The following is a 27295-nucleotide window of genomic DNA, read 5'->3' on the forward strand; positions in this document are numbered from 1 at the left end:
TGAATTTCCTCTTATATTACTTTCTTGTTTTGTTTGGCTGCAAAACACAGTCAGTTGGAGATTGTTTTGTTCTTCATAGTTCTGCTAGTAATGAGATACTTAAAGTTTTCTGTAATTATGAAACCTATAACTCTTTTAGAAAGAGATGTCTTTATGATAGACTAAGATGAACAATATATTAGCATGGGTTAACATAACAACACATGGAAGACTGTTCTCAAGATAAGAGTAAAGATTTATATCTCTGGCTTTGTGCTACGTGGGCTGGGGGATTCTGGGAGCTGTCGACCATAAAGTACATTTCCAAGCTAAGATAAATTAAACTTTTCCCTGGCCGGATGTTCTTAAAACATTTGGTAACCATGGCCTTGGAGGGAAACAGTATACAGGCTGGTCATTTCAGCAGAGGTTTTATGTTGTATTTAGAGTTGGCAGTTTGCACTAAACAATAACCCAGCATTAGTCAGTGCAGTAATTTAAGGGATTAAATAATCTTTTTTTTAATGCATGTGAACTAAAATAAGGTCAGGGCTAAACAAACAGGAAAGGAAAGGGGATCTATTTTGGGGATAGATAGATAGATAGACAGACAGACAGACAGACAGACAGACAGACAGACAGACAGACAGATAGATAGATAGATAGATAGATAGATAGATTCTCAGACTTATAAATCAATAATGAGGAACACTAAGGGGCACACTATTTTTATGATAGAATATTATTTTATGTTGTTCATTCGTTCAGTCGTCTCTGACTCTTTGTGACCTCGTGAACCAGTCCACGCCAGAGCTCCCTGTCGGCCATCACCACCCCCAGCTCCTTCAAGGTCAGTCCAGTCACTTCAAGGATGCCATCCATCCATCTTGCCCTTGGTCGGCCCCTCTTCCTTTTGCCTTCCACTTTCCCCAGCATAATTGTCTTCTCTAGGCTTTGCTGTCTCCTCATGATGTGGCCAAAGTACTTCAACTTTGTCTCTAGTATCCTTCCCTCCAGTGAGCAGTCGGGCTTTATTTCCTGGAGGATGGACTGGTTGGATCTTCTCGCAGTCCAAGGCATTCTCAGAACTTTCCTCCAACACCACAGTTCAAAAGCATCGATCTTCCTTCGCTCAGCCTTCCCTAAGGTCCAGCTCTCACATCCGTAGGTTACTACAGGGAATACCATGGCTTTGACTAGGCGGATCTTTGTTGCCAGTCTGATGTCTCTACTCTTTACTATTTTATCGAGACTGGACATTGCTCTCCTCCCAAGAAGTAAGCGTCTTCTGATTTCCTAGCCACAGTCTGCATCTGCAGTAATCTTTGCACCTAGAAATACAAAGTCTGTCACGACCTCCACGTTTTCTCCCTCTATTTCCCAGTTGTCAATCATTCTTGTTGCCACAATCTTGGTTTTTTTGATGTTTAGCTGCAACCCAGCTTTTGCGCTTTCTTCTTTCACCTTGATTAGAAGGCTTCTCAGCTCCTCCTTGCTTTCGGCCATCAGAGTGGTGTCATCTGTATATCTGAGGTTGTTAATGTTTCTTCCAGCAATTTTTACCCCAGCTTTGCATTCATCAAGCCCCGCACATCTCATGTGTTCTGCATACAAGTTAAAAAGGTTGGGTGAGAGTATGCAGCCTTGCCGTACGCCTTTCCCAATCTTGAACCAGTCTGTTGTTCCGTGGTCAGTTCTGACTGTTGCTACTTGGTCCTTGTACAGATTCCTCAGGAGAGAGACAAGGTGGCTTGGTATGCCCATCCCACCAAGAACTTGCCACAATTTATTATGATCCACACAGTCAAAGGCTTTAGAATAGTCAATGAAGCAGAAGTAGATGTTTTTCTGAAACTCCCTGCCTTTCTCCATTATCCAGCGGATATTGGCAATCTGGTCTCTCGTTCCTCTGCTTTTTCTAAACCCAGCTTGAACATCTGGCAACTCTCGCTCCATGTATTGCTGGAGTCTTCCTTGCAGGATCTTGAGCATTACCTTACTGGCATGAGAAATAAGGGCCACTGTACGGAAGTTGGAGCAGTCTTTCGCATTTCCCTTTTTTGGTATTTTTTTCCCAGTCTGATGGCCATTCTTGTGTTTTCCAATTATTTTATAAACAACATTAATTTATCTGTTACATTGATTCCATTGATTCCATAAGACTTGCTATAAGTTTTAATGATATTCTTAAATATTCCTAAAATAGAAAATAAAAACATACAAAGCTAGAGAACAGTACATGCATATATTAACTGGAATGAATGAAGGCATGGACACAATTTTCCTCTGATCTGGGTGAAACCATTTTGCAGCCTAAAGTGAGGGGGAAGATGTCACTCTTTCCTTTGAACTAAAAGAATACAACTGGACTGGACAGAATCCATATGTTAGGACATCAGGCCCAATTATAAAAATTATCGTTATGATAACTTAGAGATAATTGAAAGTAGGGGGAATGCTACTGACATCAGCTGTTTTAACCAGCTGCTTCATTCTGTATAATGGTAGTGTTGCCCCTCTCCAGTGGCGACCAGTGGTGTTAACAGAATATCTTTAAATAAAGATTCAGCTGATGAGGGTCTGTACTTGGTGGCAGTGGTGGCTACTATAATTAATCAATACGTTTTCCTTCCAAAATCTTTTTTTAATTCTCCAGGGTGAAGCTGGTCCAACAGGTGCACGTGGGCCAGAAGGGCCACAAGGACAGAGAGGGGAAACTGGTCAACCAGGTCCTGCAGGATTATCTGGGCTCCCTGTAAGTTCTTTAGATGTTCTAAAATGAAAGATTGAACAGCATATTCTATGCTTCATAAGAGTATTAATTCAGCTTAAAAAGTGTCAAAGTCATAGATTACTTCAATCACTTAGGAATCCTCATTAGATGCTTAAAATCTATGAATAGCCGTGCCCCACCTTTGTCTACATATTTGTGACTGAAAAGGGACATTACATGGAAACAAGAACATGGAAGACATGCACCTTATTTTTAAGGAGAATAATGCCTTCTGGAGGCATCTTGACAGCAGTTTCCTGTCAGTGCTGTCATGGTAGCCGTGGAACTTCAATGAGCTTTTAGCTGTGCTTGGGTACCATTGCTGATGTTTGCAGGGATGCCAACATGACTCAGAGAGGGAAGGGGAAAGGAGGTATTAATCCCCTGTCTCTGTGAGGGGGCTATCTTGTATCCCAGTGGCGCAGAGTCTGGGGCAAATACCCAACTTTATAGTGCCTGCATAAATATCCCCATAATGCCATAATGGTGTAGTGTGAAAGGACCCAGGGAAGTTTGCAGCACAATAAAGTATAAGGTGCTAGAACACCTATTCTTTTCTTTGTGTGTGTGTGTCATAAAGGTAGATTATGGAACACACAAGGCCAGATAGTGTTCCAAGTTGTGACCGAACTTAGTTAAGCTGCAAGTGTAAAGAATATCCCAGTCTCCAGTGAAAAATAGTTATTTGATAGAGAACAAGTCTGCATGTGAATACCTTACCTTGCTGTAATGATAAATTGTATCCTGTTTTAGGGTGCTCCTGGTACAGATGGATCGATGGGTGCTAAAGGGCCAACAGTAAGTAATCAAATCAGACCAACACATATTTATTTTAAAACTATGATTTCGATTCTATATGTATTTTCAACCATATGTGTATATCTTGTAGGGATCTCCAGGTACTTCAGGACCACCTGGCTTACCAGGCCCACTTGGTTCTACAGGGCCACAAGGCAGCACAGGACCTCCTGGCATCCGAGGACAAATGGTAATAATGCTTTTGTCATGTTGGGAATGCTGTAAGATCAAAATACTGTTGTCAGCCATGCCAGCATAATACCCAAAGTAACTGCATCCTGACAAAATGTAGATTCAATTATTGAAGTGAGATTGATTCTAGTCATTTTTACATGCAAGCCTATCATGGCTGAGCCACAGGCAGAGAGCCTAGAACCAGAAGAGAGTTATGGTGCTAGGAGTGAGAGCTGAAGGATTGAGTGCTCACAAATATACCAGTGGCAGGAAAACCAGACAAGAAGTCTTTGAGGACCCAGGGATTGGTCTAGATCAGTGGAGCCAATCTAGAGCTTAAGTATACATATGCATCCAGGAAGAAACTCCTAGTCACAGTTTTGTGGTTCCTAACAGGTTAACAAATACACACATTGCCAAACAAACAAAAAACCCAGCCTAAGGTGAGCCTTGTCAGTTAGGGTTCATCTAACTGGTTCATCTACACCATTGAATTATTGCAGTTTGATATCACTCAATGCAATGGAATGATGGGAGTTGTAGTTCTGCAAGGTCTTTAACCTCCTCTACAGGTGCCTCATCAAATTGTAACTCCCAGGATTCCCTATCATTGAGCCATGACAATTAAATTGTTGTCAAACTGCATCAGTTTTACAGAGTAGATTACATAGAATGACAGTAATTACATTTTAGCCATGAACCAAAAATATAATAAAATAGGCATAATATTATAGAATTATAGAGTTGGAAGAGACCTCAAGGGTCATTTGATTCATCCTACTGTCTTATGGTGACCCATTATTCTAATAGGTGCATTAACTCTAGTGTTACTGTACTTTACATGTTACAACTTCAGTCCTGTGGTTTTAGGACTATCTTTAGGAATATTTGAGGTCAGTGGATGTTGATGGACTTACACCTGACATCCTCTCAGGCCATGATAATATTTCTTAAAAGAAACAGAAACTGGGCACAGTTCATAGCATATCTAAACATTTTTAGGTTTTTGGTGGAAGACTAGAAAATAGAGAAAGGAAAGAGAGGGAAGAAGGCCTGTAAATCAGCTCTGGTGATGCTTGTACTAGACAAGATTTACAGGTATGGTGGAGATTCTGGCATCACTGCATTATCTCTTCTGTCCCTCTTCATAAGTGAATGCTGCTTAAGAATGGTTTGTGTATAAAATAGCCCAGAAATTATAAGCAATGCCTCACAGAAATCTTTGTTCTCCTTTCTAGAGTAGGGCCAGCTTAAGTCTCTGCTTTCATGTGAGTTTGACAAACACAGCATTACTGAACATTGTTTTAATGAACTCTATTTACTTTCAGGGAGACCCTGGTGTGCCAGGTTTTAAAGGAGAAGCAGGTCCCAAGGGAGAACCTGTAAGTCTTCAGAATTCAAACTTGCATATATGTTCCCTTGTATTTCCTCTTATTCAATTCCATCTTTAGGGCACTACATATTTGACTTGAATGCAGTCTTTTTTCTTTTTCCAGTTGTTGATATATCTTTTCATTGATTTTAAAAAAAATAAAGCAAAGGAATGCAGTTCTTATAGATGTTTCAATAAAATATGGGGGAGGGGGGGGGGAGGAAAGCACATGCTTTGTATGATTGCAGGAATATACAGCCAAGCAAAGATGCACTTTTTTCAGACGGAATCAAGTTTAAGCGTACCTTTCTAACACATGCTTTTAACCTCTTAACCCGATCCCTTCCGCACTTTGGATAAAAGTTGTTTAGACATCACCTCCTTTTACCCTGGTTACTGCTGGGTTTTACAGCATGTATAGAAGGGCCCTGGTTAAAAATGCCCTGTAGAAGGGGGCTCAGTATCCATCCACTGATGTGATGGGATTTCTTCTCTTTCCCTTCCTATCTGAGCTCCTCATACAACCTGAACTCTTTCTCTGTAGAGCAGTGGTTCTCAGCCTGGGGTCCCCAGATGTTTTTGGCCTTCAACTCCCAACATCTGGTAAACTGGCTGGGATTTCTGGGAGTTGTAGGCCAAAACACCTGGGGACCCACAGGTTGAGAACCACTGCTCTAGAGGGTTTTCTGGTCTTTCAGAATGGGGTGCAGGAGGAGTAATATTGTTTCCTTTTGGTTCCACTGGTGGAAGCAATTTCAAGATCTCATAGGATCCTGGTTCATGCACAACTGATACAGTGACAGTTTGGCTTAGGTGCAGCCAATGAGTGATGAAGTTAAGCTGTGTTGACTCAAATCCCAAGTATTTTTCTGGTTGTTAATGAAAAATGCACAGTACTAGTGTTCGTTGGTTCCTTGATTTATTTCTGTGTTTGTTTAAGATGAGTGCTCTGGACCCCTTAGTGGCCGAAGATATTTTAATTATTCAGGATAGTTCATCACTCCTTTTCAAACAATTTATATCTGTATCCTGTTTATATGGGATTACCCAGGAGATGAGCGGAAAAGTAGTGATTCGTCCCACATCAGCTCAAGGGTCTTGTTGGCTTTGACAGTCTTGAGTAGGAATGCAAGCTTTATGCAACCAGTCCATACTTCAGTAAATAAAGACCGACTGCTCATTTGAGGGAAGGATATTAGAGGCAAAGATGAAGTACTTTGACCACATAATGAGAAGACAGGAAAGCTTAGAGAAGACAATGATGCTGGAGAAAATGGAAGGAAAAAGGAAGAGGGGCTGACCGAGGGCAAGATGGATGGCTGGTATCCTTGAAGTGACTGGCTTGATTCTGAAGGAGCTGGGGATGGTGACGGCCAACAGGGAGCTCTGGCTTTGGCTGGTCCATGAGGTCACGAAGAGTTGGAAGCAACTGAACGAATAAACAACAACAAATATTTATTTTATTAATCCCAGGAGTGGTCAATGGCATCCAAATCAGTGGGTTGATTAATCCCCTTTGGGTTTTGGACTGGATTTTAAGGGATGAATTCAATGTGCTGAATGTATTTTGTAGATAAGATTCAGCATCTCAAATGGTTCCTGTAAGTTTCCACTGACATTGAAGTCATCACTCAATGCTTACTTACCCTTATTTTTAATTCAATATAAATGCTCATTATTTTACAACTATATATAAACAATTATCCCACGAGTGGAAATATTCCTATCAGCAGAGAGAGTTCCATCTTGCCCTCTGCTTTTATGAAATTGCTCTATAAGGGAGTGAATCTTTGGGTGGTTGTAGGAGAGAACAGGCAAACATTGTTGAAGATGGGACGTTTTATTTATTTGTGTTAGTAATTGTGTGCTAAGCATGATGTTGATTGTAGACGTTGGTCTCTAAAGCATTGGAGAGGGAGATTTCCTCTAGGAAACTGAAGATATATAGAAAGGTGTAAGAACTGGCTCTATACTAAACAAACATTTTCTATTCATCTGATGGATGATGCATTGAATTTGATTCCATTTGACAATTCTTTCTTTCTAGAATGTAATTTTATATGGTATATACAAATACAAATGATGGCAATAGAACTAATTAATTCTCATGCAGTTTGGTCAGTGCTCCATAATTGCCTGATTGTTGTTGTTGTTTTTGTTGTTGCTGTTGTTTTTTGAAACTGTTGGAATTTGTACAAGAAGCAAACAATGCTAAGAAAATACTTGATTTGCTTCCTCAACCTGATGCACTCCAGATGTTTTGTACTCTTTTTCCCATCAGTATCTTGCCAGGATAACCAGTATGCAGGGAATTAAGAGAGCTGTAGTCCAAAATGTGTGGATGGTAATGGAGAAAATAATTCTATTTTAGATAGATATTTGTATCTCTTTTATGTAAGAATAAGGGTGCATCTACATTATAGAATGAATGCAGTGTGAGGCCTCTAATTGCCTTTGGTCAATGCTACGGGATCATGAGTGTTGTAGATTTATAAGGTCCTTAGCCCTTGCAAAACTACAAATCCTGGGATTCCATAGCATTTAGCCTAGGCACTGAAAGCAGTATTACACTGCATTATTTCTAGAGTGTAGAGCCAGCTTCAGTCTCTGCATTCATGTGAGTGGAAATGTGACTCTATATTAAAATCGTTTTTCCCCATTAGGGTCCACATGGCCCCCAGGGCCCAATTGGTCCTGTTGGTGAAGAAGGGAAAAGGGGTCCCCGTGGTGACCCAGGGTCAGTTGGCCCTCCTGGACCTCTGGGAGAACGGGTAAGAATAGCAGCAACCTCTCAAAACAATGTCTCAGTATTATTTGTCTTGGATCAGCCTTGAGAAAAAAACATTTCTTTTCTACCTGAAATGTATAACAATTGTTAAAATAAGTGTGTAATGTATCCCTGTTTTCTGCAGAAATGTAAATCTTAATGTTATGTTCAGAAGTGATTTTTATAACCTACTAAAATAAAATAAAATAATAAAATAGTAATTCTTTGATTCCACAGGGTCCTCCTGGAAATCGTGGCTTTCCAGGCTCTGATGGCTTGCCAGGACCAAAGGTAAGTTACCGTGAAGTATCAAGAGCTTTATAAAGGCTGCTTCTAATAGTGTATTTGTATGGAAATTGAAACAAGAGACAAGGTAAATAGAAATGCTGTCTTTATATAATGGAATTTTGTGACTAATATAGTCATGTTCTCCTTCCACAGCCAATCCTCATTTAAAATGAAGTCCTGTGGTGTTTATTCTATAAAGCTAGTGAAAGAAAGGGGGTAATTGGAGATTTAGCTGTACATATGTTTGAGTGTATACAGATTTGTAGTGAAAGCCAATCCATTTTATTGTACTTTTCATTCTGCTGGCTTATGGGCTGATAGGATTCATTATACTTTAGAAAAGGAAGCAATCAGAAAGAAATTCTGAATTGTTTTGCAAAATATCATGTGGAATAACTGTGAAGTAATTTATAGCAATCAATCTGACTGCATGTATCCCCTCCTAATTATGTATAAATCTTCACTAATTAATGTTACTTGGATTTCTTTGCAGGGAGCTCAAGGAGAAAGAGGACTGGCAGGAGCTTCAGGCCCTAAAGGAAGCCAAGGGGATCCGGGTCGCACCGGTGAACCTGGCCTTCCAGGTGCCAGGGTAAGGACACAATAACACTCTTAAGGTTCATCTGGAGTTGATCCAGATGGCAATATACTGTCTGTTTCCATCCTGCCGCTGTGATAATATGGAGTCCAGACCATCCAGTGGGGCCTAAACTATTTTGGCCCTTCTGGATGATCACCTTACCTTGAATGTCCTCATCACCTCTTCTGGACAGCCACGGAGCTCTGGGAAAGCTCCTGCCCATCACCAGGTGCCTTTGCTGATGACAAGAAAGAGACTCCACAAGGGACAGGAGTCCTCTGGCACCCTATGGTTGTCTCCTGCTAGAATAGGAAGGCAACATAAACCCAATCTCTTCCCTTTCCCCCTCCACCTCTGAGCACAAGGAAAAGGTCATGGTGATGCTGAGCTGTTTGGATAGTGGATCAGTTGGGATTTGAACCAGTCTAGCTATCCACACACACCACAAAGTAAGGGGCTGCTTCAGCATTTCAACAAAAACCCAGAGCAGTTCCTGACTTCATGTAACATATGGAAAAATTGGATCGTCCTGTTTTACCACACATTATGGGCCAGAAATCCCTGGACATCTAGGAATGACTTCTAATCCAACAGAAGGTTCAGGGCCAGTGTCGACAAACACTTCTATAAGATACGAAAAGAATTGTTGAATCAACAATAACAACAACATTTTATTATGGTCCAAAGATTGTTTTTCTCCCTAGGTGTACAAGGTATACAAGGTTAATAAGGTTAACAAAAGCTGACTGATTAGACACATCATTGGATAAAATTTACAACTGCTTAAAAACAGCATTAAAACTGATTGATACCACACATGACGGCTAAAAACAAAGGTTAAAAGCTACAAAGGTACTGGCATGTTTCAGTCCTGTGTCTAAAATTGGGAATTGTCTAATCCCGGCTGCCATGGAAAAAAACTTGGCAACTGCAAAGGTCACATGGGGAAGATTGTCACCAAGTAGAAACTTCACATAAAGTGTCACTGGACTAGCCAGTAAGTTTCTCAGTAGAGTTTTGATTGTGTGTGCTTGGGCCTGTTCATAGAAGCTGTATGACATTAGAATTTGGTAGGTGCATTACACTACCTGTTTGTTACATAGGCAGAGTCTTTCTTTATATGGGATACTCACGAATCTCCCATGCAGCAGTTCGGACAGGAGCACATTACATCTTGTTTTGGAAAATAGGCAGTAGTATTTGGCCACAGTCAAGTTCTTTAAGTAGTTTGCTGCGTGGAAAGGACCAAAATAATATATGGACAGAGCACTTGTGGAGCAAGATACAGATGAATGAGAGCATAGCTTACAGAAGGCAGTGTCCGACGGTCTCTGTTTGATTGCTTTGAGAACCATATCAAAGCCCAGATTAGTTAAGAGGGATGTGGAAAGGCCGATGGAGAAGGCGTTCTTAGAATTGATTTTAAACCAGCTCCTTAAGTACTCATCCTGAGCTAAGTGATGAATCAGACCGGATCCTAGACTGAAAACTCTGGTCTTGAGCTAATGTTTAAGTGCTCACACCAGGCTCTTATTGTCAAGGGAATTTCCTCGGATTCAAGTAGCAAGACACAGAATGGAAGGGATATCAATGATCAAAGGCTAAGAAGCATTCTCGCTGCTACAAATTCTTAGGCATTTTATTCCTTGAATTTCAACAATCACAATTCACCAAGTGAACAGCTAAGAGTGAGTGTATGTGTATGTGCAAGAACCAAGAATGACATATGGATGTGGAATACATTTATTAAAATATCTGTGGTGCTCTTTGGAAGATAGTTTTGTTTAGCATTGCATATGTGTATCTTAAAATACATGGAAGTGTACTGGGTGGTAGCCATTGGCAAAGTTACATAGCAGTATCATGGAAACATTTCAGTTACATTATAAATAGATGTGATATTTAATGAGTCTAGGAATCAGAAAATAAAATTAAAGTGCTGATTAGGAAAAAAAATGATAGATAAATTTCTAAAGGATTGGAAGTTCTTGAATTGATTTTCTTCCAAAAAAGGACAAAAGCCTTGCAGTTGTTTTAAGATTTAGAAGAAAGAGACTGGCGGAAGAAGTGATTGATCAGTTGATAAGGAAGTATACTGGAGTTATACTTGTTCTTTAACCAACAGGAAGAAAGTTGAAGTCATTTTTCTGTCTTTCGGTGAAAGTTATTTCTTTATATAATATATTTCTTTATTTGTTTTTAATTGTTATATTTTTATTGTACTTTCAAATTTTCAGAAATATTTTTTAAAAAGAACTAAAATTAAATTAATAACGATTTTGAACATCTTACTTTTATAGGGTCTTACAGGGAATCCAGGTGTTTCTGGCCCAGAGGGGAAATCTGGTCCTTTGGTAAGTAAATGTAGTGATCTATATGTATTTTAGTCACCTTTGAATTGAATGGGGGTTAGACTGGGTGGCCCTTGTAGTCTCTTTCAACTCTATGATTATATGCTTTAGCTTTTATGTAGTTTTACATTTTATGCTGCAAGCATGTTTCCCACAGTTGCGGCAAATAATTGCCTCAATATTGACTGTATTTTCCTCCTTTGAATCATTTTGTTAAGAACATAATGTGAAAACTCACAACTAGTTTTTTCTATGTAGAACATTTTTTTCATGTCAGGAGCAACTTGAAAATAATGGTTTAGTACAGTTTGTTGTTTGTCTGAGGGTGAAATCTTGTTAAAACTCATTTTATTCACATTCTCTGTTGTGATCGGCTTCAAGGTTAGAAGTGAAAAAGTGCTACAAATTCATTGAGTAAAACATGTACTAAAATATGTCAAGATGGAGGAATTTGTCCTCCAGATGTTGTAAATTGCAGATCCCATATTATCATATCTTGGAAAAAATCGAGCAGAGTTGTAACAGATTTCAGAAAAGGATACAAAAAAGAAAAAAAGAAAAAAAGGATGCAGCTTGGTTGGATCTGTAATTGGCTTTTAATTCGGTCTTTCCATGCAAGAGACAAGCAACTTTGGAAGGTTCTAGTTTTCATGCTACCAAAGCAACTGACTAGCCCCTATGGCACACAGAATGCTTTACTAGTTCTGAATGCTTCAATCTGCATTGCCCTATAATCCAGTTCCTCATCCCAGTTTGTCTGCTTTGAACTGGATTATATGGCAGTGTAGACCTAGTCTTGGTTCCTTTTCCTCCACCATCCATACAGGCAGGAAAATTCTAGGTAACTGATCACAAAAGTGACTTCTCCAAGTTTTTGATTCAATTGTAAATAGAAGGCCTCCTTTGAGTAAATGTTACACATAGATCAAGTTTATGATCTCTGTAGTTCCAAACTCACAATTTTTATGTGATCCATTTTAAAATAACAGATATTAACTGGACCACAGTTTGTGTGAATGAATGTATTTAGAAAGGCAAGTTACAAAATATTTTCCAAACAAAATCGGATTTATATGTAGTAAAGGAAGAGAAATTACATCCTTGGAGGCAAAAAACTGCAGTGGGGAACTTGAAATTGCTCCGCAATGGTGTAGCAATAAATTTTGCAGTGCAGATGTTCATCCTGACAGCCTCCCATAGGACAGCTAGAAATGTTATTTTTCCCTGCATCAGGGAGAAATATTTTATCTCAAAGTCAGTGAATGAATTCTACTAAGTTTAATCTCTACAAGGAAGATGCCTTTGGTCAAGCTCATGTCTAAAGTGTCATTCAAAATCAAGCCAAAATCAAAGTACTTAGCAATCCAGCAGGGATTGCTCACAGATGTATATCGATAGTGGAAAAATGCAGGTTATCATGAGCTGCTCTGAGCATTGCAGATAAGCACAGAGAATTCAGGAAAGGCAGAGAGATATGGCAAATGACATCACTGTCTTTCGTAAAGAGAAAGTTCTGGCATTTGAAACCTGCAAGGCTAATATTGCCCAAAATAACCTGTGATGGTTTCATCTTAGGATCACCAATGTAGTGCTATGAATGAGGGAAAATTAACCTGATTTTGTAGTTTATCCTTGTCAGCTATGTGATGTGTTTTGAATTCCGATTCAGTAGATTTTATAAACTACTGAGGGACCTAGGTTGAGGTGACAGTATATAAAAGTTGTAAATAAGTCTAATAAAATAAATAGATCTATCACTTTGTCTATACTCTATGCTCATTGATTTGCAGAATGGTTCTGAAATCAAATTAGACATGCTTATGTATATGAGAAAAGTCAAGTTGGGCCAAATATTAGTAATTTCAGCTTTAAATGCTTGGTGTTTTTCACAGGGTGCTCCAGGAGAAGATGGTCGACCGGGCCCAGCAGGACCAATAGGAATCAGAGGCCAGCCAGGCAGCATGGGTCTCCCTGGGCCAAAAGGCATTAGTGTAAGAATCATTTCATCCCATTTTAAAGTGGTTATATTCCATTTCAGATTAATAATGCAAGATGAATAATGAGTTTTTTTTTATTCTGGCAAATTAGGGTGATCAAGGGAAGGCAGGTGAGGCTGGCAATGCTGGTGTCCCAGGGCAAAGAGTAAGTATCCTGGTATTGTCTTTTTTTAAATGTTGTCTAAGGACCATGATATTTCTCACTTTACTCTCTTATGTTTACTCACCCATTTGTCTTTTATTGTGACATTCTAGGGTGCTCCTGGTAAAGATGGTGAAGTTGGCCCTTCTGGTCCAGTTGGACCTCCCGTAAGTAATTATGCAAATGTGTTCATTATCCGTTTAAACCACCCATAAACCAGACTTCTTTGGGTTGTATTACAACATTAAAACAATGACTAGTGAAAGGAGAAAAATATAAAAACAGCAGCAAAGAAGTAAGGCATGGGTAACTTACAAAATCAAGTCAAACCAGCAGTCCAAGGCTGGGTCTACACTGCCCTATATCCAAGGACCTGATCCCAGATTATCTGCTTTGAACTGGAATATATGAGTCTACATTGCCAGATAATCTGAGGTATGCAGATAACCTGAGATCAAATCCTGGGATATAGAGCAGTATAGATCCAGCCTACAATGCTTGGAAGAAGACAGCCTTCACTATGATGCAGAATTGGAACATATGCCTTTATAATCTAACTGCAACCTTATATTGCTCATCTACCAGGGGATATGTTCATTGAACTCAGGACCCTTCCAGACATGCCTAAATCATGGGCCCTTTCAAGATTTAGGCCAGACCGAGGGCTGAAATCCCACAATTTTTGTGGGGGTGGCTAGAGATTGACCCACGAGGGCATCTAGCTAGTCCTCATCCCTCTTTTTCATCAAAAGTACCAAACAGGCCTGCAAATAGAAAATTCATTATTCCCTCTTCAAGTTTCTGTTCAGTCATTTTGAAGCAACAGCAGCTGTAGAATAGACCTGCTTTCATTAGTGGGGATTGACCCTTGGGATCATGGAAGGAGATCTCAAGCCCTCACAGGGCCCACACCTGCTAAGATCCAGGACTTATTGAAAGGTCCAGTTCTTTGCAAGTGTTTTTTTTTAACCCGGAGGTTTATTCTGGGTTAATTTGTATTAGCCTGAACCATCATAGGCTTTGGGCTTGTGTCGAAGTGGGGATCCATTTGATTACACTTTTTCAGACTTGCACTGTTCAAATATTTAAAAGACAAAGTCCTCACTTCTTGAAACACTCAAAAAGATGTGGTCATTTTCAGTTGTTTGGGAGAATAAGCCTTTCTGTAGTGTCCAGATGTCTCATTTTATTCCCATTTTGATTAACTGACATGTCAACAATGTATTTGGCAGAAAACATTTATTTTAAAGAAATTGTTCTCTATCTTTCTTTTAACAGTAGAAAATGACTGGAGGCCCTTTTAAACAGTTGAATAAAATCCCACATTTTCTGCTTTGAACTGGAATATATGCCAGTGTGGACTCAGATGACCCAGTTCAAAGAAGTTATTGTGGGATTTCCTGCCTTGATATTCTGGGTTATATGGCTGCGTCGAAGGGCCCTGGATTCTCATAGATGAGAATGAAAGATAAATGGAAGTGTCACTGGACCAAATTAATGGCTAATGTAAATCTTTTCCCCCCAATTAGTATCACTGGTCAAATTGTTTATAAAATAAGCACCAAGAAACAAAGGATAACTCGTCCCTTTGATCAGCTCAGCCAGAGAAAGAATGTGAAGATTCAAACTGACAGGGTACTGTAGTAAACAACAAGTATTTTGTTTCTTAGGGACCAGCAGGAGAAAGAGGAGAACAAGGCCCCCCAGGTCCTACAGGCTTCCAGGTAAGTATAATACAATTTTGTTTTTAGTTTAACAAATCCCATTGCTATGAGCAGTTCGTTGCATGTTGCATTCAAAATCCAGTAAAGTGTCTATTAAAATATGAACAAAGTAGATGCCAAAAACCCTTTCCTTACTTATTCCCTGCCACTTCCAAGCAATGGTATCTGGTAAGTTATGGTATTTGGGCAGTGACTCTATTCTGGACTTAATTCCAAATGTTAATTATTAAAAGTGTTGAGCTCATATTTGCGGTAGAGTTCAGCACCTGTTCAGAACAGATTTGCTGCCTTATTATCATTATTCCTAAGAATCTTCACACAAAAAGGAATATGTGTAGAAGAGTTTTCCTTAAGAGTAATCCTTCCCCATTACTTGAATTTTGTATGTGGAGGTAGAAAGGAATGTATACAATATTCACAAAATCTCTTGTCCTAGATGAAGAAGGGTGTTTTTGACTTCTTGAGAAATGCCTTTAAAAATGATTAACCATCAGGAGAATTTTTGCTCGAAGTAAGATCAAGACAAATATTTAGTTTCAGCTATTTTTTTTTGTTATAAACCATTTTGTGAAAAAATAAAAAATTACATAAAAATTGTATTTTTTTTGGAAGGGGGGGGGGGATCTGCAAAATGTAATCGTGTTTGCACAAACTAAATTTTCACCAAAAAGTCCCCAAATGTGAAAAGTCTTCAAAATGTATGGAAAACTCTCATGTTGCCACCTATCAGGGAGAAAATGTTTGAAGATGGAATCCTGATGAATCATAAATATTGCAGTGGGATATAGGAAAGAAAGTTTCCTTGAGCTACGTAGGACTTCACAACAGGGTAGCCAATCAGTTAAAACTTTGCCAAAATAAGTGGCTTTTCTTTCTCTCAGGGCTGCACAACAGAACCAAATCAGCCCAAGAAAACAAGTGTGCTTCAATTACAGGCCAATTGATTAAAGCACAGTCCATCTGATTATCTTAGATTGACCTACGAGACTTTACAAACGATTAAACTAATTAAAATCCACAGTTCTGCAATAAAAATTCTAGCTTTTATATCCTTTTGTGGATAAGGTTGTTAATCAAAATGGACAATCAATAGGTTCTTCAACCTAACATGTAATGGGAGTCTTGTACTGCATGCAAATACCATTTTACATTCCTGTTACTGATGAAGTACCATGTTATATTTAACATAACAGCACTTGATATTCCCTGGCAAATTTCCTTCCAACTACTAGCCAGACCTGTCCCTGCTTAGCTTCTGAGATCAGATGAGATTTAGTGTCTCCAGAGCATTTTGGCAGCTCCACATATAATCCAGGGACATAATATTTCCAGAAAGTTTTCTTATATATGTCCTGACGTTTCTGCTTATTTTCCTTTTTGCAGGGCTTACCTGGTCCTCCCGGGCCTCCAGGGGAGGGAGGAAAGCCAGGTGACCAGGTAATGGCTTTATAATGTGTTGTTTACAGGCACCCGTTTCTTTGATGAGATTCTTTTGTCATTCACTGGTTGCTTGTAATGCCTAGCATTTCTAACAATATAAAAGTGACTCCACAATGGCTTTTCCCATAAAGAGCTGGGCCTCTGAGACAATTTATATAGTAATGAGAAGACTGGAGCTGGGTGATTGCCTGAGGCAGAAAATGCTGGGAACAGTTGGCCTTCTCTTCTCTCCTGGATCACTGAAGCTAGCCTACTTCCTTCTAATGCCGTAGAAGATGCTCAGCCATTACTAGTCATAAATAAAGTTTAAATAATTCATTCAGCTGGATTTTGTGCATGGAGCAAGGAGGCAAGGGTACAATTTTGCTCTTTCCCTGGCAGCAGAATATCTTTGGGGTAAAAAAAGAGAATGTCTTCATACTCACCTGAAAGTCAGTTGGATGTATCCATATCACTCATGTATTCCATTCATTGTTTATCCCGTTTCAAGATTTTTTCTTTATTATTTCAGGACAAATCAGGGACTTTCCATAGTTCTTTTCCCCAGATGCCACCTGCATATGAGAGATTTGTTTTTTAAAAAGAGGAAGAATATACACATATGTATATGTGTGTACATATGCAAACACACACACACATGTATACACTCTTAATATGCATTTTAAATGCGGATTTCTCTCAGGATTCAGGTTTTTCTTGAAGGACCCTTGACCTCCAGAAAAGTAGAGGAGCTGTACATGTAGTCTGCAGCAGTTATTATTACTGTGCTTTCAGCTGATTGTGGAGGCAGAATACTTCAGCAACAGTAAATAACTATATCCTGGATTTTTCCCTTGTGGAATTGACTAGACTGTCATAGGACAAATTTATGAAGCCTAGAGGGCTGTCAATGTATTTTTTTTCTTTGATAGTTAAATTAAACCAAGGAGCTCAGATGAAATATTTTTGATTATTTTGGGACAAACCATAGGATAGAGTATAATACTACCTGATTGATGGCCATTTGAAACAGAAAGCTAGAACAGAAGATATATTGCTTTGATCTGACTGGTCACTTTTATGCCTATCTTCATTGAGATTATATTCGATTGGGAAGACTATGTTTCTGGGAGGTTGCTAAAGATATTTTAATATTTAGTCAAATTGTCTATTGATTTTGAGGACATATGTATCACAGTGCTCCCCATGCTTTCTGGTCAAAATGAATGACAGAGACTCAGAATGCAGAAAGATTACAATGTAACCATATAAAAACGTTATCCTCCTCATTGGAAATAGTTTAAGAAACTAGATGCTGCATTGATACTCTATTTCACAGTAGTCACGTTTAAAGGTGTGTAAAATATTTATAGTCCTGCCATCATGTTTAAAGATCATATGACCATAAATGGATCCTAGCCATGTAGCAACACAATTTGCTTAATTCCTGTGTTTTTAAATCTTCAAACAAAAGAGAGCACTGTGAGATGAATCCACAGGAGAATCTATGCTATTATTGTAATCACATTTGGGGGTTGTGTGGCCATCCAGATGTTTTTTTCATTGTAGGTATCATTAGCTCTAGGCAGTATAATCATTATAGAGGGATGATTGGAGCAGCTGTCTAACATCTGAACCGCCAGACATTTTCCACCCTTGATTTAAAGGCAATCTAAAAAGCAAGATCTAAGCAACAGAAGCCAATACTTCCTCTTTTTTCTGGACTATGCTTTTTAAAATCCACCAAAAGCAATATCAATTCAAAATGGTATGTTTGCAGTCACACTAATAGGTATTAGCATAAATAAAGATTTCCATTTTAGTCTTCTGTATGTGGAATCTGCTATAGTTACTTAATGATTTTCTTTCTCTTTTCTACACAGGGTGTTCCCGGAGATGGTGGAGCACCAGGTCCTTTAGGTCCTAGGGTAAGATTTGTCCTTTTATGTAGGCATATCACTGCAGATTTCTATATATTTTTTCTAATTCTAAAGTTGGCTTGGAAACCACCACATAAAAGAGAAATTGCATACTACAGAAACTTCAGATCGATGAATTTGACACATCGGAATTTGGAACTTATTGTGAAGTCTGGCCTTCTTAGATATTATTTCTCCTTTCCAATGCATTCTTTTTGGCAACAGCTTATCTGGAAACTCGCTTCTTTAAACTTCAGATCCATTAATTAGGAATCTTTTCAATCTTGATTTTTTAAATTTCATTTTCTTTGAGTGCATTGCATTTCCAGTTGGTTGCTGTTTGTATGCATGGCTATGTTCTTGCCACATTTGTATACCATTCTTCCTGGAGCTGAGAAGGTAGTTGGGATTACCAAAACAATTTCTTTTTCAGCATTGGCAAGGCATAGACCTGTTTACCTTTAAAGATGAAAGTACAGCAAATGGTCCTATATGAAATTTGTTCAGTATTTGTAGTTCTGTAACTATTCGGCTGATTCATAGTTTGTGGATCCTCTCTTGCCTCTCTCATTCCAGGGTGAACGTGGCAATCCAGGAGAGAGAGGAAATCCAGGATCATCTGGTATGCAAGGAGAAAAGGGTATGGCTGGAGGTCAAGGCCCTGATGGTGCAAAGGTAACATTAAATTCTCACTAAACTTGAGCCTGCAAGACCTGACAAAGCTTGTTGATGACAGGGTGACTTGGAGGTATTTCATTCATGGGCTCACCGTAACTCAAAGTTGACTTGATATCAGTTAACAAGAAATGAAAAATTGATTCAGGCCACTTTCCCTTCATATTACTTTCACTGTTCCAGTACTTACTTTCTTTAAATTTGCTTCAAAAGTGGGATATTTTGAGTATTTCCTACCTGTCCATTGACTTTTATCAGGAAGATTGAATGCAGGTCCATAAAAGCTGCCATTTTGCATTTCTTAATATTTTTTAAAAAAACCCTGTCCATTTATCATAGCCTAAATAATAAAAAGAAGGCACCTGTTTATTCACCCTGACTAATTCTTATTCACTATGAGTAAATGAATGTGTACTATAAAATGTTCAAGCATTTTGTTTAGTCAGAATTTTGAAGTGGACTGATTTAATGCATATATCCTGAACTAATATGTGTATCCAAACTAGAGATAGGATTTTGGTGGATTTAATGAAAGATCCGCCTAGTCAAAGCCATGGTATTCCCTGTAGTATTTAATGAAAGATCCGCCTAGTCAAAGCCATGGTATTCCCTGTAGTAATCTACGGATGTGAGAGCTGGACCTTAGGGAAGGCTGAGCGAAGGAAGATCGATGCTTTTGAGCTGTGGTGTTGGAGGAAAGTGCTGAGAGTGCCTTGGACTGCGAGAAGATCCAACCAGTCCATCCTCCAGGAAATAAAGCCGACTGCTCACTGGAGGGAAAGATACTAGAGACAAAGTTGAAGTACTTTGGCCACATCATGAGGAGACAGGAAAGCCTAGAGAAGACAATTATGCTGGGGAAAGTGGAAGGCAAAAGGAAGAGGGGCCGACCAAGGGCAAGATGGATGGATGTCATCCTTGAAGTGACTGGACTGACCTTGAGGGAGCTGGGGGTGGTAACGGCCGACAGGGAGCTCTGGCGGAGGCTGGTCCATGAGGTCACGAAGAGTCGGAGACGACTGAACGAATGAACAACAACAATGAAAGTGACTTTCATGCTAGTTAAAAAGTAATCAATTAGATCAACCATTTGGAAGGCTTACGGGAAAGTTCTGAATAATAAAGTATACATGGAACATATTTTGTGAGCATCCAAAATGCACATAACTGATTTTTTTTTTTTGGGGGGGGGGGTAAACTTCCATCTTGTCAATGGGGAAGAGTTGTATTAAATGAAGTAAATTGTGTGACTGGACAAATAAAAAACCATGGATTAAACCATGGATTAAAAAATTCATGAATTTCATTGTGGAAAGGAACAAAAAGTCTTACAACATACATTTTTAAAAGTGTGTGGGTGTGGGGATACAACTAAGAATTTTAAAAAACCTAAAAGGAAGATGAAAATGAAAACAGAGCTCTCATTTGAGTTTTCCATTTCTACAGATTTTGTCATTTTATTTTTAGCTCAAAAATGCCCCTAAAATGTGTATTAAGTGCTTATTTATTGTTAGACAGGTACAAACATTGTTCATCATAACCGACTTTTCTCTAAGATAAGGTACTCAATAATAATAGCTTTAATGTAACATAATAGCTGTGATGTTGAAATAAATATAAATACAGTGAAAGCACAATAGATTAATGTACTTTATAGATGTTAAATATTATATTTTAGGACAAAATACTTCAAAGAAGAGTGTGCTTTGTGAAAGAACACATTCATTGATGCAGTTTTAATGCTTTTTTATCAACTGCTGTAATAGGGAAAAGGTCAAAATGGGACTGAAAATGGTAAAGTCATATGTAATTTTTTCCAGAAATAGACAGATCCATGTACCCAGACATATAACCCAGATTATCTGCTTTGGACTGGATTATATGGCTCTACACTGTCACATAATCCAGTTCAAAGCAAATAATCTGGATTTTATATTGCAGTGTAGATGGGGACAGACTGAGATTATTTTTATCCTTGATGGCTGCTGTCCTGTTTTCTTCTTATTAGGTCATATACTGGGAAGTCTTCCGTTCATCTAATGTTAGGAGACATACAAGAGTGTATTTTGGAATTGCTCCATGACCATTGCTTAAGTTTGTTTGGGGCATCCACAGAAAGAATATCAAAATGTGGTGGTGCCTTCCAATCCTACCAAGTTGTTTAAGATGTTCGATTCCTTGTTCAATTTCCTGTTATCAATGAAAGAAGAAAAAAAACATTTTATCTTTATCAAATTCAGGGAAATCCAGGCCCTTCTGGAACTTCAGGGGACCAAGGGCCTCCAGGTCTTCAGGGAATGCCAGGAGAGAGGGGCATTGCAGGAACTCCTGGTCCCAAAGGGGATAGGGTAAGCTTTGGGTCTTTGCCAATATCCATCCTTCAAGTTGAAAGTAGAAAGTGGTTGTTTTTCCATAAGGCCTCAGCTGCTTATTATTTTGTAAATAATATTTTACTTTTTCCATCTGAGGAAGTAGACTTTGTCCATGAAGGCTTATGCTACAAGCTTTGTTTTCTCAGTCTCTAAGGTGCCACAGCATCCCTTTGCATACTAACATTCCCAACTAATAAAGCAATGTCTTTGAGTTTTAAATTTTGTTATTCTTTTCTTAGGGCAGTATAGGAGAAAAGGGAAGTGAAGGTACAGCTGGCAACGATGGTGCAAGAGTGAGTCAATTTACTGTTTTTGTGTAATTTTCCTAATAAAAGTAGGATATAATTTTAAAATGGGTTTTATGATGGAAAAACATGGTAAAAATATAAAGTGTAAAATTAAATTAAAACAATACTGACCAGGCACTGAAATTACAGTGCTATGGCAACCTTTTACAAGGTAACTCTAATTATCTAAAGCCCTCTATAATAATTAGATATATTAACATTTTACTTATGAGAAGTTTTCTAATCTTCTTCCAACAAACCCATGATACTGATTTCAGCTTGGCAAAGAGCCTTTATGTATTTCATATATGACAATGAACATTTTCTATGATCTAAGAAAATTATGTTTTCAAAAAGGTCAAAGATTCCTGAACTGAAAGAATAATGGCAATCTTAGTTCCATACCATCAAAGACTGATACCGACATATTTTGATGCCAATAGTCTTTTCATTTCTGGCTTCTTTAGGCTATGGTTCTTCTAATTTTAGAAATTAAATGTGCAATTTGAAGATGTCAATCATTGTAATGCCAGAATGATTTTTTTGATCAAGATCTGATCTGAACTATCAAGGCCTTTTCTTTTGTTCTGATCTAGTCTACAAATTTAGGTATGCTTAAACCTGTTGAAATATGCCCAATTTATATGCTTTGTGATCAGTGAAGAAAATAATTTCAGAGGTTTTTTTAAAAGTGTGATCAAAATCAGGCAAAAGCAATCAATTGTATAATTTTGGAGACTATGTTTACCTGGCTCACTTTGTTTGTATCCAAGTGATGGGAGAGCCTAAGGCAGTGAGCACAACAGTGCTTCTCTTTCCCAGGAGTCATTGCAATGTTTGGGGTTACTGGTCCATCAAGCTACAGCCTGTATGAGTGCAGGGTGCAGGACAAAACAGGTTGACTTAGCTGGTGAAGTTTTCAGTCTGGTCCACCTTTTTAACATATAAGCGCTATTCTGGGGTTGGTTTCCTCATTTGAGCAGATTCCCCAGCCTCTCCCTCTGCTTATTTAAGTGTGAATATATTTGTCACAACTTGAACAGGTTGGGCATGAGGTCAGATAAAAATGGGGTCCCTTTAAAGTTCCATCAGATTTGAGGCAACTGTAGTTCGGCCAGCTCAGGGGCATGGTCCAACCTTAGCATTATATTATAAGAAAACCACATGGTGTCTTGTGCCCATTTGGGATCCCATGCTATCAACCAACACTCAGATCAGCAATCTTGGTACCTGAGTCCCATGCCCCATCTAAGGATGGGTCTACACTGCCATATAATACAGATTATCATAGCAGATAATCCACATTATCTGCTTTGAACTGGATTGTATGAGTCTACACTGTCATATAATCCATTTCAAAGCAGATAATCAGGATGTATATGTCAATGTAGATGAAACCTTAGCTGAAACTAATAAAAGTCATGCCCTGATTTCTTTAGTTGATACATTGTCTCATCTTTGGTGTGTTCTGCCTCCCTAGCCACTGAGGGCAGAAAATAAATATTTAAAGGCATCTGTCTGATCATTTACATCTCTAACTGCAATGTATTATTGTTTAATAGGGTCTTCCAGGTCCATTAGGCCCAGGCGGTCCTGCAGGTCCTGCTGGCGAAAAGGTAAAAAACGGAGCTTGTTAATAATGTTGGCCTCGAGGAAGGGATATATATATTGTTCATATGATAACATATTATAACATTTCTTTAAAGGGGGAACCTGGCCCTCGAGGTTTAGTTGGCCCTGCAGGCTCTCGAGGAAATCCTGTAAGTATTTTATTCCATAATTAATATTTTGATAAAAGGTCACTTTGCTTTTCATCCTTTTAACAAAGATCCCTTCTTGAATTTTGCAAAATGGCACAACTATTTAAACCTTCATCACATACAAGGAAAGTAGCTAGGTCAATATCTTCATTACATATAAGGAAGGTAGCTAGGCCAATACTTTACACACACACACACACACACACACACAAAACAGACTATATTTCATCAATATTAAAATGGCTAGACAGGTTGCTTTGACCAGGGTATGTACATTCCAATAATATAATTATGAGCAACCAATTAATCATTAAACTCTATAATACAGTATAACACAATTCTAAATGCTTGAGGGTTCTCAGATTCTCCTTACAGTTGGTTTGAAAGATTACCTGTTGAGGATCCAATGACTGGGTTAAAATTAAAGTTTGAATGAGCCATGTTGATTGAATCCAGTATATTATTGAATTGGTTACACTGCCTGTATCCACCAATAACATTAAGATTCAAGAAATAAAGTGCTTTCAGGCAGAACTTCCAGGAACACCTGGAAGAGTCAGACAGACAACATCTTTGTGTAATTCTCTTCCCCATGCTGAAAGGAGGACAAACAAATGGTGCGATCTCAATTTTGTTTCTACCACTCCTTCCTATAAGTAGGAGTGTTTCTGACATACTCTGTTTTCCTCCAAGCAACTTTGCCCAGCCAGAAGAAGAAAGCGAACCTTTACAAAGTGGGCTCCATGTTGACCTCAGTGTAGATACAGACAGGAGGAAAACTTGTCCTGTGCTGTATGCATTAGGACAATGCACTTGTTACTATGGTCAGCCTATTTGGTCTAGAAGAGTAATTCTCAACCTGTGGGTTCCCAGGTGTTTTGGCCTACAACTCCCAGAAATCTCAACCAGTTTACCAGCTGTTCGGATTTCTGGGGGTTGAAGGCCAAAACATCTGGGGACCCACAGGTTGAGAACCAGTGGTCTAGAGTCACATACAAATTGAATGTTCTCAGTATTGATGGGATGTATAAGCTGGGGGCTGGCCTTTACTGTTAGTATTTCTTAAGAGGGAAATGTAGGTGGAGAATATAATCAGCTTACTTTCCTAACAGAGCTACATTTGATTCATTCATGTTTAATAGAAGTATGTGCACAATGTTTCAAAACTATGGTTTTCCATGGGGTTTTTTGGATGCCAGTTAGCAGAATCTCAGACCTGCGAAGGCAGTTGAGATAAAGTCCAAAACACTGGAAGACTAAAGTTTGGGAATCACTGCACTAGAGCATTATACATCCTTTGAAATAAATACAAAATGTCAGATTAAACTTTTTGTTTTTCCTTCTCCACTGCTTAGGGCTCTCGTGGTGAAAATGGTCCAACGGGGCCAGTTGGCTTTGCTGGTCCTCCGGTATGTTATTGCTCTTAAATCAAAGAAAATTCTTTTGATCACTGCTTGTTGTTTAATTCACATTACTTTCCACATAGTACATTATCAAACTGCTTTGAGAGATGGTTCAGAAATGTCATATTCTGGGAATTTTTTAAAAAAATAATTCTTGTATCAGTAATAAGGGGAAGGATTTGGAGTTTTATTGCTGATAACAAGGTTTGCGTGATTTGCATGGATCTATTTTTGTTGTTGAAACATACACTTTAATTTCATAGGGACTAGATAATGCTGTATTTTGGCATGTAGCACAAATTTGTATCAAAGTTTGCAAATACATGAAGGAACTGCATCCAAATAGCAGAAAAGAATTCAGAGCTATCTAAACTTAGTCATAATTATGTTGTGAAATGATTGCAAGCATTGTATGAGAGTGTGCTGTACTATACTGTGTTATCCATCAATTAATTTGATTGAAGTCAGTAGTAGAATTCTGGTGTCTGGTCGGTTGCAGAGCTTACTGTTTGTTTCTTGAATTAAAAAGTATGAGTTTTGAAAAGTCTCTAACTTTATATGCCATATATGCATTAACTTCTGTAGGGCCCTGACGGTCAACCTGGTGTAAAAGGGGAACCTGGGGAACCTGGACAAAAAGGAGATGCTGGATCCCCTGGACCTCAAGGTCTTTCAGGTTCTCATGGCCCACCAGTAAGTAAAAGTAATATGGGAAGGTAACACTACTTACTGTCTCTTCCAGTAATTGAACATCAACTTTTATTTTCTCATTTCCACTCAGGGTCCATCTGGCGTTCCTGGACTAAAAGGTGGTCGTGGTACTAAAGGTCCCCCTGTAAGTAGATTAACTTCTTTATGAATTAAGGATCACTTAAAGTGTTAAGGCCTCTACTCATTTGAAGCTATTGTTTCAAATTTTAGCAACAATGCATACAGCTTGTTTAGCATCAATTTGTATTTCATACATGGGCTGTGGTATCCGCTTACCTTCTCCTGTCAACAGGAAGCGGAGGCAATGATTTTTCTTCCCTGCTGCAGTATTTATTGACACCCTCAAAATCTGTTACAAAAGATTTTCAGGAGGCATGACAGGGAACAGGGTGGGAGGAAAACAGACTTCTGTTGGCTTTCACTCATGGCCATTAAAGAAAAGAGAATTTCTTTGCTGATTCTGTTAAGATTTTTTTTGCCACCCTTTATGCACATCTTTTTTATTTATCTCTAGGGTGCTACAGGTTTCCCCGGATCTGCTGGTAGAGTTGGACCCCCAGGACCTACTGTAAGTCAGACATTGATCCAGATGTATTATATAAAATATCATTAGTAAAGATACATTCCCAATTCATGCACAACTACTGTAGATTGATTTGTCTTATGTCAATAGACTGATCCCTTTAAAAAATGTGCATAGTGCAGCTGATACATATTTGGACGGAAAAACCTAGGTTCTTCCTCCTGTAGAGCAGATCACCCTGGGCTAGCTCTCGGATTAACATACCTTATAGCAATGTTTTTCAGCTTTTATTCTTCTAGATGTTTTGGATTTTAGCTCCCAGATGTCACCAACACCATGGTCAACATGATAGCATTGATTAGGAATTATGGGAACTGAACTCCAAAAGGATCAAGGGATGGGAACCAGGGCCCTCCAGGATGGCTGTGGTGATAAAAATGTGTGTGTGCATATCATATACAGTCAGTGCCCAAGTTATGAACAATATAGGTTCTGTAGGTTTGTTCTTAAGTTGAATTTGTATATGAATTAGAACAGGTACATTTTTAAGTATAACTACAGCCAAACACACAGAGATATGCATTAGTTTTGGATAGCATAGAAAACGGCTAATAGAATCATAGAATAATAGAGTTGGAAGAGACCACATGGACCATCTAGTTCAATCCTCTACCATGCAGGAAAAGCACACCCAGTGGTGTTTATTTTGTTGCCTGAATACTGTTTAGAAGATTTCACCTTACTTTCTGCCCTTGTGATAATTGGATTTTGAGAAATTTGGCTTGTTGTAGAAATGAGGATTGGTGAGAAAGTTTCAGTGGAGACACCTTTTCCTCATGATAACCCTTTCAGGAGTGAATTTCCCTTCCAAGGGGTAGATTTGTCTCACTTCCTGTTATCTCACTCCCATCCAACCTACAAACTATGAGTCGTTTGTAAGTTGGATGTAACATGGGGACTGCCTCTATTATATATGCTGTCTCTAGACTCTTGGGCCCGATCTACTCAGCCATATAATACAGTTCCAGAATGCAGATTAACTGCATTGAACTTGATTATATGGCGATGTAGACTCATATAATTCAGTTCAATGCAGTTCAATCTCCATTATATGAGTCTACATTGACCATATAATGCAGTCCAACATGTATTATATGGCAGTGTAGATGTGGCCTTGAAGACAACATACAAATACATAAATATATTCATGACTGCAGATAAAAGCCACAAAATGTATTTATTTGAATGGAATAGGGTCATTATTAAAATTGAGAATAGTAA

General features: G+C 38.6%; 1 protein-coding gene across 1 annotated transcript in view; it reads left to right on the forward strand.

Moving 5' to 3' along the window:
• The window catches only part of COL5A2 (collagen type V alpha 2 chain), a 154224-nt gene that overhangs the window by 111021 nt on the left and 15908 nt on the right, over positions 1 to 27295 (forward strand). The window contains exons 19-41 of the mRNA XM_067470963.1: positions 2636 to 2734; positions 3506 to 3550; positions 3642 to 3740; positions 5053 to 5106; positions 7760 to 7867; positions 8101 to 8154; positions 8645 to 8743; positions 11032 to 11085; positions 12975 to 13073; positions 13171 to 13224; positions 13335 to 13388; positions 14892 to 14945; positions 16329 to 16382; positions 18248 to 18292; positions 18860 to 18958; positions 21199 to 21306; positions 21570 to 21623; positions 23180 to 23233; positions 23324 to 23377; positions 24733 to 24786; positions 25366 to 25473; positions 25562 to 25615; positions 26006 to 26059. Of these exons, the coding sequence (XP_067327064.1) occupies positions 2636 to 2734; positions 3506 to 3550; positions 3642 to 3740; positions 5053 to 5106; positions 7760 to 7867; positions 8101 to 8154; positions 8645 to 8743; positions 11032 to 11085; positions 12975 to 13073; positions 13171 to 13224; positions 13335 to 13388; positions 14892 to 14945; positions 16329 to 16382; positions 18248 to 18292; positions 18860 to 18958; positions 21199 to 21306; positions 21570 to 21623; positions 23180 to 23233; positions 23324 to 23377; positions 24733 to 24786; positions 25366 to 25473; positions 25562 to 25615; positions 26006 to 26059 (1611 nt within the window). The remainder of the gene's footprint in view (positions 1 to 2635; positions 2735 to 3505; positions 3551 to 3641; positions 3741 to 5052; positions 5107 to 7759; positions 7868 to 8100; positions 8155 to 8644; positions 8744 to 11031; positions 11086 to 12974; positions 13074 to 13170; positions 13225 to 13334; positions 13389 to 14891; positions 14946 to 16328; positions 16383 to 18247; positions 18293 to 18859; positions 18959 to 21198; positions 21307 to 21569; positions 21624 to 23179; positions 23234 to 23323; positions 23378 to 24732; positions 24787 to 25365; positions 25474 to 25561; positions 25616 to 26005; positions 26060 to 27295) is intronic.

The sequence above is a fragment of the Anolis sagrei genome, chromosome 1 (genome assembly GCF_037176765.1).
Source record: "Anolis sagrei isolate rAnoSag1 chromosome 1, rAnoSag1.mat, whole genome shotgun sequence".
In the NCBI taxonomy this organism is placed as follows: Eukaryota; Metazoa; Chordata; class Lepidosauria; order Squamata; family Dactyloidae; genus Anolis; species Anolis sagrei.